The sequence below is a fragment of the Mus caroli genome, unplaced genomic scaffold, assembly GCF_978045245.1.
Source record: "Mus caroli unplaced genomic scaffold, Mus_caroli_1 scaffold_13, whole genome shotgun sequence".
Lineage (NCBI taxonomy): Eukaryota > Metazoa > Chordata > Mammalia > Rodentia > Muridae > Mus > Mus caroli.
In genome coordinates, this window is record NW_028227268.1 from 1,961,490 (window position 1) to 1,975,236 (window position 13,747).

General features: G+C 55.6%; 1 protein-coding gene across 3 annotated transcripts in view; it reads left to right on the forward strand.

Moving 5' to 3' along the window:
* The first annotated feature begins 1,772 nt into the window (after positions 1–1,772).
* Lmtk1 (lemur tail kinase 1) overlaps positions 1,773–13,747 on the forward strand; it is a 39,690-nt gene continuing 27,715 nt past the window's right edge. For 2 of the 3 annotated variants that reach the window (XM_029483925.2, XM_021176575.2), the window contains exon 1: positions 1,773–2,041. In XM_029483925.2, the coding sequence (XP_029339785.1) occupies positions 1,960–2,041 (82 nt within the window). In that variant the 5' untranslated portion in view covers positions 1,773–1,959. Of the gene's footprint in view, positions 2,042–2,120; positions 2,325–13,747 lie in introns of those variants that run through there. The other variant, XM_029483926.2, reaches the window with a different exon arrangement.

The following is a 13,747-nucleotide window of genomic DNA, read 5'->3' on the forward strand; positions in this document are numbered from 1 at the left end:
TCAGGCCTGTCTTGATCACCCTTTCCATAGGGTTCCAAGAGAACACCTAGTCAGCCATGAGCTCAAGACCAACCCAAAAGCCCACCTGCCCTCCAGGTGAGCAGTTTTGGGTCACTCTGCTGACAACATGAACAGAGATGGCTACCCCCAAACTTCACAAGGAACATGTCAGAAAAATCAGGGCAGCTCTGATACCTCTGACCCTGCTGACTCTGACCACTCTACTCTAGTCACTGCTGACCCTCTACCCAGACACTCCCTCTCCCCCAGTCTTGGGGCCCTCCTGCCAACAGGGCCCCTCCGACTAGCACAATCCCTTTGCTCTCCCAACTTTGGACCCCAAAGGGCTCTGTAACCAGGCCAAGAATGAATGAATAGTAGTATAGCTGGTTGTCCAGGACCCCAGAGCTGCAGGTGACAACCTCTCTTCGTGCCTCGCCTACATGCCGCCAGGCCTGCAGCTTCGTAGCAACACTGCAAGATGGCGCTGCGGCGGGAGGAGGAGGGGCGCGGGGCACGGCGTCGGTGCCCGGCGCCGCCGCCTGCTCCAAGCGCCCCGGCTGTTCTGCGCTGATGGGGCCAGCCTTTTGTCGCATCGTGGCACAGCTGCAGGCGGTCAGTGCAAAAACAGCACCCCAACCGGTGTAAGCGTGTCCCGACAAGCCACCCCCAAACCTGCGAGTAACCCTGTAACCATGAGTGCCTGGATCCCCCACCTATTATTTCCTTCCACCATCCGCTACTCAGCAGGACCCCAGCTCTGCACCTCCATGGACACTCCCGTCTGTAACCTCCCCTGCGACCCTTGCCCTCCGTGACAACCACCACGACGTCAGTGACCTCTTGAGATGCCCACAGTCTCAAATCAGCTTCCAGTCTCAGTCGCTCTCCCATCTACGGCTTGACCCCTCATCGTCATCTCAGCCTCCCCCGACCTTAGACCTCTCCTCTATCACCGTAACCTGTCCGGGTGCCCCTGGCCTTTGTCACCCGCATCCATCGACTCCTTTTTCCAAAACCTCCACCCACTTAGGAGCAGACTTCTTTGGAGCCCCAAAGCCTGGATGACCCCACTGTCTCCATCTCAACACTCTGTGTCCCTCCTCCCTGTCCAGTCCAATCTCTTTCCCAGTAGCTGGTAGCCGGTAGCCGAGGCCTGCATACCCTTTCCCTCAGCCCACACCCTTAGTATGCCAAGACCTGCGTGTCCCTTCTCTGCTGTGTCTCCGCTCAGTGCTCCTCAGCTCCCATAGAATCAGCCTCTGTGCCCTCTCCCCAGCCTGCATCCTTTAGTGTCCCACAGCCTGTACCCTTCCTTCTGCCTAGGTCCCCTACCTTTCCCCAGTCTCCATGCCTCCCAGGCTTCGGCCCCCTCCGTATCATCTATGGACTCCTACCTCCCCTCCGTGCCCTCAGACTTCATCCTGCCCCCGCCACCGTAGTCCCAGCTTCCGTGCCCCCTCCCCATCTCTTAGTGTCCCACGACCTACGTGATCCTCCCCTGCCTCTGTCCCCTCTCCGTGTCCCCAGCCTCCGCGCTGCCCAACCTCTGGGCCCCTCAGTTTTCATCTCCCCTTATTTCATAGCCCACCCCCGTACCTCCGTGACCCCTCTCCTTCCCTCATTGTCCCACGAACTGCGTGCCCCTCCCCTGCTTTGTCCCAGAAAGTAACCCCCAGCCCCCATCTCCATCCCCCCCCGCTCCGTCCCCCCCCCACCTCGCGCGCGCTCCCGCGTGTTTTCGGACTGCACCAGCCAGAGCCCCGCGGCGCCGCGGCGGCGGGCGGAGGCGCCTAGTCTGTCGCCGCCCCCACTGGTGCCCGCGCTGCGGCGGTGGCTGGGGGCGCTAGGAGCGGGGGGCCGTGCGCTCCGCACCTGCGGAGGCCGCTGGACGATGATGCCGGAACGCCGGCCCAGGCCGCCGGCGTTCTGAGCTTAAGCGCAGCGCCCGCCCCGGGGATGCCCATCGCGCTGCTGGCCCTGGCCATGTCGTCGTCCTTCTTCAACCCCAGCTTTGCCTTCAGCTCCCACTTCGACCCGGGTGAGTCCGCGCGGCGCCCTCGGAGGCGGCCTTGCGGCTGCGACTGCCCCCCCACCTGTCTCCCCACCGCCGACATGATGCTGCTGGAGCCACGGTTTCCCATTTTGCCTGGAAATTAACCCTTTCTCCGCCCTGAGTCCCCGCAGAAGAACAGGGACCGGCGAGGACCCACTACAGGTCTCCGGAGGTGGGCAGGCCTTGGGGCCAGACCCTGTACAGCCGGCCCCTTCAGCGCTGGCTGGCAGCATCAGCCCCTGCCTCTTTGGATGCCTCCCTGGCACAGGTAACTGGGACAAGAGGGCCTGTGTTGGCCCCAGGTGTCCCGGAGAGAGGTTGCCAGGACTCAGGGCCCTGGGGAGGTGAGGGGTGTTCTGCAAGGCAGGGCAGGAGCCCAGGCCCGCTGTGGAAGCTTGCTCATCCATGTTCTGGCGTGGAAGGCTCCTTCCTAACCCTGGTGCTGTTTTCTGCAAATCCCTGTCCAGGCAGCATGCCCCTCTCCCTCGGTAGTCTGTGGTGGGTGTGGGGACCGATGAGGACCCTAGCATGAGCCCACCTGAGGTCCCATTCTAGAGAGGTGGTGCTGACTGCACAGGACCTGGGGTCGGGCATCTTGCTCCACCTGGCTAGTGGACACCAGGGTAATGTGTTTACCACAACTGCATGGCCACGGTGGACAGCTGTGGTGGGCAGAGGGGGCCAGGGCAGCTGTTTCTAATCCTGATTCTGTTTGCTTAGCCTGGGAGGGAGGGGAATGAACCTGTGCCCAGGAGGAGCCTGGAGTCCCACCCACACGTCCCTGGAGCTTTGGCTTTGGCTGCACAGCCCAAACAAAGCCGGGCTCACATACGATGACTCTCCTGGGTCTCCCTCCTGGAGTGGGGCCAGAATGTGCAGTGATGCACAGAGTCCCCTGGGCAGGGCTGGATCTGAAGGCATTTGCTCCCAGGGAGGGGAGCCGATGGAGCTGTCTACCTGGTATAGGGCTATAAGTGTCCTTTGCTCAGAAATGACTTCCTGGGTGAGCCAAGGGGCTTGGAGGTCACCATTTCACCATGCAACCAAAGGCACAGAACTGAGGGGCTGTGTCAGTGACCCCTTAAACCCAGGGCGGGAGTAGAGGTGGTGTTGAGAAACCACCCAAGGCCCAGACTACCTTTAGGGACAGATATCCAAGGGCAGCATCGCCGTCTCAGGATGTCCCCCATGGCAAGCCTCACCTGGCCCTTGGTCCTTCCAGTGGGCAGCTACTCCTGACTGCAGACAGGTGGCCTTGGAGCTGTTGGGGTTGGGGTGGGGCCTAAGCTGACCACAGTAGGGAGGAATCTATGTGCCCTCCCACCTGCCTCTGCTGGGCCCAGACCTGCCTTGGTGGCCTATCACCCTTTGCTCCTCCAGGGTATCCAGGACAGGAGTGCCCTTCCCCCACATCAGAGAAACAGCAGGGTTCTGCAGCTCTTGCGATTTTTTGCGCAGTAGATCAGTGTAATTACAGTGTGCTGCTTTAATGATCTAAGGGGGAAAAGTGTTGTAAGCAAGAGGACTTCTCTTGAGAGCTGTACGCCTGTGGATATTGTGTCCCTCCTGTCCTGATAGTCCACCCATGGGTGTGGATGATGGTGATGAAGTTGAGGACCTCAGTGGGGTGACAAATCCTGGCCCCGTGGGTGCTGCAGAGGAAATATGGGGTTCACTGTCTTCCCACTAAATCTATGCTTAAAGCCTACTATCTCCCCACCACCACCAGAGTTCCTGTGTCTGTCTTTGCTTTGCCTCTGTTTCCCAATCTGTAAAATGGGATGGTGATGCCTATGGCTAGGTCTGGGTTGGAGGAGATGCCTGATGAACTATTTGTTGGGGTGAGGAGGTGTGACGGAACTGGTGCCTGAGGCCTCTGCACCCACAGAGGGGGAGTGGCTCTTTTTCATGCTCACAATACAGAGAGATGGTCTATCTGGGCTGTTGGAGCCACCAGAACTCAAAGGAGGTCTCATGTTCACAATGGCTGAGGAGCATGTCTGTGGGCTCCCAGTGCCCCCCAACAGGGTGCTGAAGCTGAACATAATCATGGGGTGTCATGTGCTGGCCAGACAAGCACCCAGAAGGGTTGGCCACCTGTAAAGTCTGACTCTTGGCTCCCTGGCATCCAGGGTGTAGATGATCAGGACAGATTTCTTGGCAAGCTTGGCCCGGTGGCCTCTTTGCTCTGTGGTCTTGGGCCACTCTTCCAGCCTCTTGGGGATCACTCTGCAGGTAGGCAGAACATGGAAGACAAAAATGATGGAAGTCTTCATGGAGGGCAAGGGCGGCTGGGAGGAGAAGGAGCCGATGACCACGTAGTCATCTCGCACCCATGCAGGGGGATGATCTTATTTCTCACTCTCCACACCAGCGTGCCAGGTGCTGAGATGGGCAGGCCTCAGTCAGGACGCTATGGTTGCTGGAGCCTGGTACCGTCCCTGGTGCCAGCAGCAGCGGTGAAGGGGGTGCTTTATTAGGGTTTCCTGTACTCCCAGCATGCCTTGGGGCTACCCTGCATGCCAGGGCTCTGGGAGATGCCCCCACCCCCATTTGCTCACCTCCCGATGTCTGGCCCTCTCTGGTCCTTAGCTTCCTTATCTGTAAGGTAGCCATGTGGTGGTGTGGACACTGAGCACAGGCAAACAACAAGCAAGGCTAGTCAAGATGGCCTCTGCCTGGGTCTAGCCTGAGGCCTGTGGGCTGTGGAGCTGGCGTCCGTTTGCAGAAGCTCAGAGAACACATGGTGGTCCCACTCAGTCGTTCGGCATAGCCCATATACCCCGCACTGTGCCTTGGTATCTCCAGACTTCCTGCTTACATCCTGGTCTTTGCACAAGTCTTCACCCCATGTTGGGCTCCTAAGGAAGAGCCCGCTGTGCCTTCCTGGAATGGTTGTTCCCTTGGTGTCCGCATGTGGCAGGGTACAGAGCTGGCATTGCTGGGATTGTGGTGATTGTGGCAGAAGAGGCTTGGTCTGAGTGGCACATGGAGCTTGGTTCGAAGGGGGCCCTGGAAATGGACCAGGGAGTCCCCAGGAGTCCTGGTCTCTGGCTCACAGATAAACTTGGACTATGAAAAGTTGTGTCCACTGAGTGACACGACACCCTGATCCTCAGTGGACCTGGTTGAAGGAACAAGCTCACTGGGCCTTCATAGCAGCTGGACCTAGAATGCAGGCACTGCCCCTGGCTTGTCACCCGGCCCTATGGGCCCAGTGACAGGAAGGTCAGAGCCTACCTCAGTATGACCTCGTCTCGGTGAATCACTAGAGCCTCTAGGTTACAGGTGACCAGGCTGAGAGGTGACTGGACAAGGGCCTGGCTGGCAGTGGCCATATACAGGCTGCTCCTCTGAGAGCTGGTACAGGAGGAGTGCCAGAAGGTTTGCTCACCCCAACACCGCAGCCATATACCCACAGGTATGCAGGGCTCTGTACATGCGTGGCACATGCAGACACGGATGTGAAAAAGCTGCAAACACACATCTCCCAAATGGCAGATGAGACAGGGTTATTCAGGCTAGTATGTCTATGTCCAAGTGCACCTGCACGCACACACACGCACACACACACACACATACATACACACACATACATACATACATACACACACATACATATACACACATACATACACACATACATACACACATACACACATACACACATATACATACACACACATACATACGCACACACATACATACGCACACACACATACACACATACATACACACATACATACACATACATACATACACACATACATACACACACATACATACAAACACACACATACACACATACACACACATACACACACATACACACACATACACACACATACACACACATACATACACACACATACACACATACATACACACATACATATGCACACACACATACACACACATACACACACACATACGCACACACATACACACACATACACACATACATACACACACATACACACACATACACACATACATACACATACACACACATACATACACACACATACACACACACTTTGTGGGCACGTACAGGGTACAGGCACCTCTGTGGGCATTCTTGTGGGTGTGAGAACCCTTCTCCCGGGAAACCTCTCTAGGACACGGGGTTCTTTGCTGAGCCCCACTGTTCCATCTCAAGGATGGAACATCTGCATGTTTGTGCTCCCTTGAGAGGTATCACCGGCTCCATGTCCACCCAGCACCTCAGGGTGGGGTCTTGTTTAGAAAGAAGGTCTACAAAGACAATTTGTAAAGGTGAGATCATACTGAGGCAGGGTAAACCCTAAGTCCTATGGCAGACGTCCTGCTATGACACAGAAATGGGAGGAGACGGGGCGGGGTGCAGGGGAGAGGAAGTGGAGACTGGAGCGGAGACCGTGAGCAGAAGCCTGTCTAGACCCCACGCTGGAAGAGCTAATAAGACCTCTCCCCGGGCCTCACTGAGCCTGCTTGCTGCTGGGCCAGGAAGGAACCATTCTCACAGAAGCCACCAGTTTAGGGATCTCTGCCCAGAGCACCTCAGAAAAATAGTGCAGTTTCCCTCAGGCCTAGGGACCGAGGCAGGAGCTGCAAATCTGTAGCTCGCCTTGTGTCTGTGTGTACATGGTGGGTCCCGATGAGTAATGTCCTTGCTGTCTCTGGCACCTGTCCTGCACTCTTGGAGCACTTCCTGAGGGCAGGCTGTGCCCAGCCCTCCACCAGACCCTCCTCCTGGCACTGTTACCACCTGCTTTTCTCCCATGGCTCTTGAGACAGGGACTAGGGTCAACTGGAGAGAGCCTGATGCAGAATGATCAGGGGACCCTCTCTTATTGTCTTGTTCCCAGGTAGGATGGAGAGAGTCGGTTGAGAGCCTTGTCTATGGTAGAGAGACTCCTGTGCTATCCCTGACCCTTGTCATGTGATAATCTAGGTCATAATGCCTGTTGGGGCTTTGATTTCAGACCCCTGTAGGCTGGGCCCTGCCTGGCTGTCACAGAGGAACCAGTAGAATTGGGACCAATGTCTGTGGCCTACCCCACCCCCAGCTCAGGAAGCCGGCAGAGGAAATGAGGGCAGTGGCCGAAGCCAGAGCCAGTTCCCAGGCTGATAGTCTGGGTGGATGGTGGTTGCCTGAGGACTGTCACAGGAGGCAGAGTCACGTGGCATCCCCCATCTACTTCCGTCAGGGCCAGGGCTAGGGTCAGGGGGCTGGGACATGAGGGTGGGGTGGGGTTGGGAGTTCTCTAGAAGGCCACTCTGGGTGGAGCAAAGCTGGAGTCTCATAGGAGCAGCGTCCAGAGCCGGTATGTGGGTATTCTGGGAGGACGCTGCCTACTCTGCCCTGCCAGCCCAGGGTGGGGGAGCACACAATACTTACCAGATCTCCGATCCAACCAGGACCCTACCTCAAGCCCTGGCAGTTCCTAGAGTGGGGTGGGCCTCTGCAGTAGGTGGGCTGGGCAGCCAGGGTCACCTGTCCCAGGTGAGGTGAAGCAGGTGCCTCTCACAATAGTGACAGTCATACCTTCCCCTTCTCTATACCATCACCCCAAGATTTGCATGAGTCACCACCTTCTTGCTAAGCGACAGAATCCAGCACTACTCACACACCTCCGTCTCTGGGGAGGTCCCTCTGTCGCTGGCTTATTGACTTGAGCACATGGCATCAGGGACCCTTGACCAGCTGGCCTTGGGCTCCTTGTAGGGACCACCTACCTGCCCTGTGAGCCCAATGGGATGGGAGCCAGGATCCCAGACTGGGCTCTGGAGGAGGCCAACCTGCGCTCAGAGACTGAGCTTTGAGGCCCGCCGGGCATCTGGACACTGTGCTGCAAGGTGGAGATAGGGTCCATCATGGCTCTGGCTTCCCACTGTACCCCATTTTCTAAGATTCTCCCCCACTCTCTGTGCTGCTTAGGAGGGAACCTAGTAATGGTGTGTACCAGTCAGGTACTCAGAGCTGAGTGGCTGGCTCTGAATTTGCCAATAACTTTCAACAGGGTGCGAGGCGGCACCCTTAACACCACACCCAGCTGCTCTTGCAGCTCCTGACTTACTCTGAGTGGCTGCAAGGTCCCCTGCGTAGGCTGACCTAAGCAAGAAGGGTGTAGTCAGCTCTCGAGGATATGTTTTCTGGGGACATGGAGCTATCTGTGGGGCACACTGTGGGACTTGAGCCCCCAACTACTTTAAGTGGCGCACATATGCTTAGGTGTCCCTGAGGCTCTGTGGCTTCATGTCAGTGGGACACACCTATGTGACCATACTCCAGGCCCTGGCAGCCCCCTTGTCCCACAGAGCCACCTATGGCTGCCTCAGGCCTCTGCAGGATATGGTGTGTCGCCCACACCTTAGGAACAGAACGTCAGAGGCGTCCGCTCTGGGGGCAGGCACTGGCTTCTGTCCAGCTTTAGCTGTCTGTCTGTCATGGTGATGCTCCTATGAGTGTTTCCGAAAAGCACCGCCCACTTTCCTCCCTCCCTCTTCCCCCCTTCCTTCCCTTCCTAGCATGCTCTGCCGGCAACTCCTAGCTCCTCCCTTCCCTTTACTGAGACACAATTTGCATATTATACATTCATCTCTGAGAGCATAGAATTCATGGCTTTTAGTATTTTTAGAGTTGTGAGGTCTTCACTATATAGTCCCTTTTTGGAACATTTTGTCTTGTTAATAATCACCCACACCAACTAGCCATGACTCCTGTCACCCTGCTGTCCCTGTCCCGTTGATCATTCCTGTCATAACAACCTGTCCCACGTCATGTCTCCTGGTCTCCTTGGTCAGTCTCTGCTGAACACATACTGCAGGGGTTGTCCTAGACACTGTTGTGTGGCTTCCCCTGATCTATAGAAGGTGTCGTCTCAGGAGTGTGGTGCCCTGGGCAATGAGGGCCTCTGTGAGGCTGCCTGGCTGAGTGGGTTCTGCAAAAACCCTTTTCTTGATTGCTCTGGGGACACATCTGTAGGTTCGGTTTGTCCTCCTCAGTTGTGTGTGTGAGAATGCTTGCATTCTTGTTCTGTCTGTGACCACAGTGCTGTGCAAGGCAGGGTGGACACCTCTGCCCAGCATGAAGGCCAGGGTGGGAGTGTTTGCCCCTGGCACCGGCACACTTGCCCTCTTTCCTCCAGTGAGCACGTTGGCCACTCAATTAGCCACTTCCTGGGCACCGCTGGGTGCAGGCCATTGTGTATTCTGAGCTGCCTGGAATCCTTTTGGCATTCACTAGTCATGGCTGAGAGGCACTTCCTGGCTGACTTGTGAGAGTAGATGGCAGGAAGGGACACTCCGTGATTGCCCTCAGGCCTGTCCTGCCCACACAGGCCTGCCCAGCCCACAGAGCTGCCTCATTCTCTATCCAGAGGACCCTGTTACCAAGAGTGGGACTGTGGCAGCTGCCCAGGAGCCGGAACTGCTCTTTTATCTTCCCTTACAAAGTCCTGTCTAAACATAGCCAAAGCCAGTGTGTTCTGTGCGCTTCTCAGTCTAGTTGAGGACCTGTGAGGTTCTTGCTTGGCCAGCTACAGTTTAGGCTGGGCATCTCATGTGTGAGAGTTGGGGTTCCAAGATGATCAAAAAATTCAGGCCAAGGGGTGTGTGTCAGGAGGCCGCAGCAAAAGGGGACAGTGTGCCTGGAGCAGGGAGCAACTTGGGGATGGAGCTATCAGGACAAGCTCTGACTTTGTCATTCCTATAAGTCACCTGAGCTGGCTGGGTGTGGGGTTCTCAGATGGGGCACGCTGAAGAACCACTCCATCCTCGGACCAGCCTGGGGTGGGGGAGCTGTGATGCTAGAGAAAGGGGTGAGGGGCTTGGAGGTCAGACTTGGCTGTAGTTTTGCTATGTGTCAGTGGAGGTGGGGGTCACCTGTGAGTGCCATGCTGTGGAACTCCCTTCTGTTCCCAGTGCCCTTGGTGGACTTGATTTCAAGGTGCCCTCTGGAGGATCCAGGAAGGCAAGGTTTGGAGTCTTGCAGAAGAATCCTTGGCAGCCCTGTTGGGGGTCCCTGCAAGAGTAGAGGGGTGGCGCTGACCCCTAGTGACCCCTAGTGCCTTAGGATGAGAGTTCACAGGTGAACACTCCATATGAAAGGTGTTGGGGGCCAGAGTGTGCATGCTCACGTGAGCATACCTGTGTGTCTGTGAGAGTGTGTACAGGTGAGCCACAGCTACTGTGTCTATAGGTGTGAGTGAGTGTGTAATGTGTGTGCATGTATTTGAGCATTTGACAGGGATGGGGAGATGAGTGTTCGAGCAGCTGTTGGGTACATGTGTTTATGTGCATATGTGCACAGGTGTGTATGTGCATCTGAACACAAGTGTAAAGATGTGACTCCCAGAATCCCTTGGGACCACCACCTAGGACCTTCCCAGAACCCCTCTGCTCTCCTTGTTCCTGCCTGCTCTCTTTTGTTTTGTTTTGTTTTATTTTGTTTTTTTGAGACAGGGTTTCTCTGTATAGCCCTGGCTGTCCTGGAACTCACTTTGTAGACCAGGCTGGCCTCGAACTCAGAAATCCGCCTGCCTCTGCCTCCCAAGTGCTGGGATTAAAGGCATGCGCCACCACCGCCCGGCTTCCCGTCTGCTCTCTTAGGCTTCTGGGTGCAGATGGCCATTTTATTTCCATGTTTACCCAGATGACAGAGGGGCACCAATGACCTGCCCTCCTGGAGCTGATCCAGGGTCTGAAAATAATGAACCAGGTCAAGCATTTTGTAGTTTTTTTCATGTACCCACCTGCCAACCAGCTGTCCCTATAACCTTGCCAAGCTGGATCTGCTTCCTTCAGTGCCTCCCCCCACCCTAACACCAGGCAGGACAGTGGGAGGCCTGCGTGGAGCCCCTGGTGGACAGCAGGTCTGTCTGCAGCACAGTAGTCTCCAGGCAGGTCAGTGCCTGAGTATCCTTGGGGTCGTTTGCAGCTCATTTAGTTGCAGCTACTTTGTATCCACTGGGCACAGTGCTCTGTCGGAGGGGAGTGATTCTGTAACTCAAGCTCCCCACCCGACATCCTTAACGATGCCCAGAATCCCATGCAGCAGCAGTACCTGCCTTGCCTGCTGGGGCTGAGAGGCTGGGGAGGCTGGGAAGGAACTGGTGGATAGTGCTGCCTTTTTCTTTACTTTTTCTTTTTTAAAATAATTCTTTATTTTACATTTATGAGCATGCTGTAGCTGTCTTCAGACACACCAGGAGAGGGCATTGGATCCCATTACAGATGATTGTGAGCCACCATGTGGTTGCTGAGAAATGAACTTGGGACCTCTGGAAGAGCAGTCGGTGCTCGTAACTGCTGAGCCATCTCTCCAGCCCCCAGGATCTGTGGTCTTTGAGGGCACAGTCTTCTCCCACAGTGCCCTCTCACAATGCCATCTTACCTCCTGGGGGGACTGATACACCTTGCTACATCTGACTCAGTTTGGCCCCTACTGGTTGGTGGTCAGGGCTAGAGGAGAGTCTAGAACAGTCCGTGAGGCTGTGAAAACCTCTGTGTGCACCTTTGCTCTGGGCATGGGGTGTCCCGTGGACAGGACCTGAATCCTGGGAGACCAAGAGAATGGAAACGAGGAACCTAACAGCTAGCTCTGTGAGACAGCACAGTGGTGCCAGTGGCCTAGGCTCAGGCTGCTGAACTGGCTTCTGTGTCCCCACCTGAGGAACTATGTCCCATCTGGGGGCAAAACTTGCCTCCTCCTCCCTTCTCTGTCTAGGACCCCTGAGCTCCATTATAGCACCAGCAGGAACCGGGAAGGGGCTTCTGGGACAGACACTGTGCCCTGGTTCTGATCCTTGGCACCTGGGCTGCCTGCTGTCCAGGCCTCCTGGCTCCATCTGCACCTGGTTTGTCTGTTTGTCTCTCCAGCTTCCTGCTTTTGGGGGCTTTCCCTTTGCATCATAAGAGTCAGGGGTCCTCAGGTGCATGGAGCTCCTGTGTTCCACCTCCAGGACAGAGTCTAGCTGCATTGGCAATATCAGAGATGCTCTGTCCTTGGAACCCACAGTGGTACTGACACAGCCCCTGAGATCCCAGGTCAGGGATGACTGTCACACCTCTGGGGACTCCAGAGCCACATCTGTGTAAATGTGGCCTTTGTTCCAGGACTGTGTGGCTTCTGTGTGTGGACATTGAAGAACAAGGCTTGGGGGCAGGGCTTCCTGGAACAGGGCAGGAAGGAGGTCTGGGAAGGAGCATAGACCCAATGGGGATATTGGGGGTAGGGCAGAGCTTGCTGTAAGAGCCCCTAGCCTAGGTGGACACCCAAGTATTAAACTGCTCTCTGCAAAGAGCACCCACACCAGGGAGGGCTAGGAAGCAACTCACTGCCTCTGAGCGAGCCGACCATTCAGGTAGTATGCCACTGCTTCTGTCTGGTTCTAAAACATCTTTCCCATCCCAGAAGGACCCCGCTGCTACTCTGGCCCCCGATAACTGTAAACCCATGTATGTCTGAAGGTCTGCTGCCTTTCACATTGGGGAATCTCATGGACTCCACTGAGGTAGCATCACACCGGGTGGAGCATCTGGAGGCTCCGAGCGGTGTTTCATCTTCGTCTCTCAACTCCTCGATAGTCTTTAGCTGTCTTCAGAGGCCAGGTGGCTCATCCTGCTCTTCAGACAGTCTGACTTCATCTTCTGCAGGACAGGGGACACTGAGGCCATGAGGCTCCAGGAATGAGGTCTCCCCCACTCGTTTATTTCCCTTTTAGCCTTTGTTCCTGTGAGTTTTCATGGGCGTTTGAATGCGGGTGTGTGTGAGTATAGATGAGCGTGAGAGTCCACATGAGTGTCCAAATAGCATCAGTGTGTGCGTGAGCAAGTGTGCAGAGACTAGTGAATGCATAAGTGCATGCAGTTGGAGCGTGCACATGTAGCTGTGTGTGCTGAGTGCACTTATGTGCGTCCTTGTGAGTAGACATGATTGTAAGTGGGTATCTGAGTGTGCATAGGTGTGCCCCAGTGTGGGCTAATGAGTGTGAATGAATGCGAAGGTGCTGCATGAGTGTTCTCAGTGTGTGCCTGCACACTTGTGGGCTCACAAGTGTGTGTATAATACACGGGTGTATGTGACTATGTGTGTGTGCATGAGAGGATGCATGTCTGTTGTCTTAGTGAGGGTTTACTGCTGTGAACAGACACCATGACCAAGGCAAGTCTTACAAGGACAACATTTAATTGTTGGCTTACAGTTCAGAGGTTCAGTCCATTATCATCAAGGCTTAACATGGCAACATCCAGGCAGGCATGGTGCAGGCAGAGTTGAGAGTTTTACATCTTCCTCTGAAGGCTGCTAGTGGAAGACTGACTTCTAGGCAGCTAGGTCGAGGGTCTTAAGTGCACACCCACAGTGACACACCTACTCCAACAAACAAGGTCACACCTATTCCAACAGGGCCACACCTTCTCATAGTGACACTCCCTGGACCGAGCGTATACAAACCCTAGCACCTGTGTTTGCTCCCACCCTGGCCTGCACTGGCACTCTCTCACCCACTGTGCCCTACTCTGCCCTCTAAGACACTGCCAATGTCCTAGAGCCTCCATGTAGCCTTTGTGGGCTTCGTATCTGGTGGTCTTAGCCCTATCACTTGCTGGCAGAAGTCCCTGGGATAGGTTCTCCAGGTTCTGGGCCCAAGGAAAGGCCTGTGCAGGGCAGGAGTCTATGGATCCCAAAGTGGAGCCAGCTTTACTCTC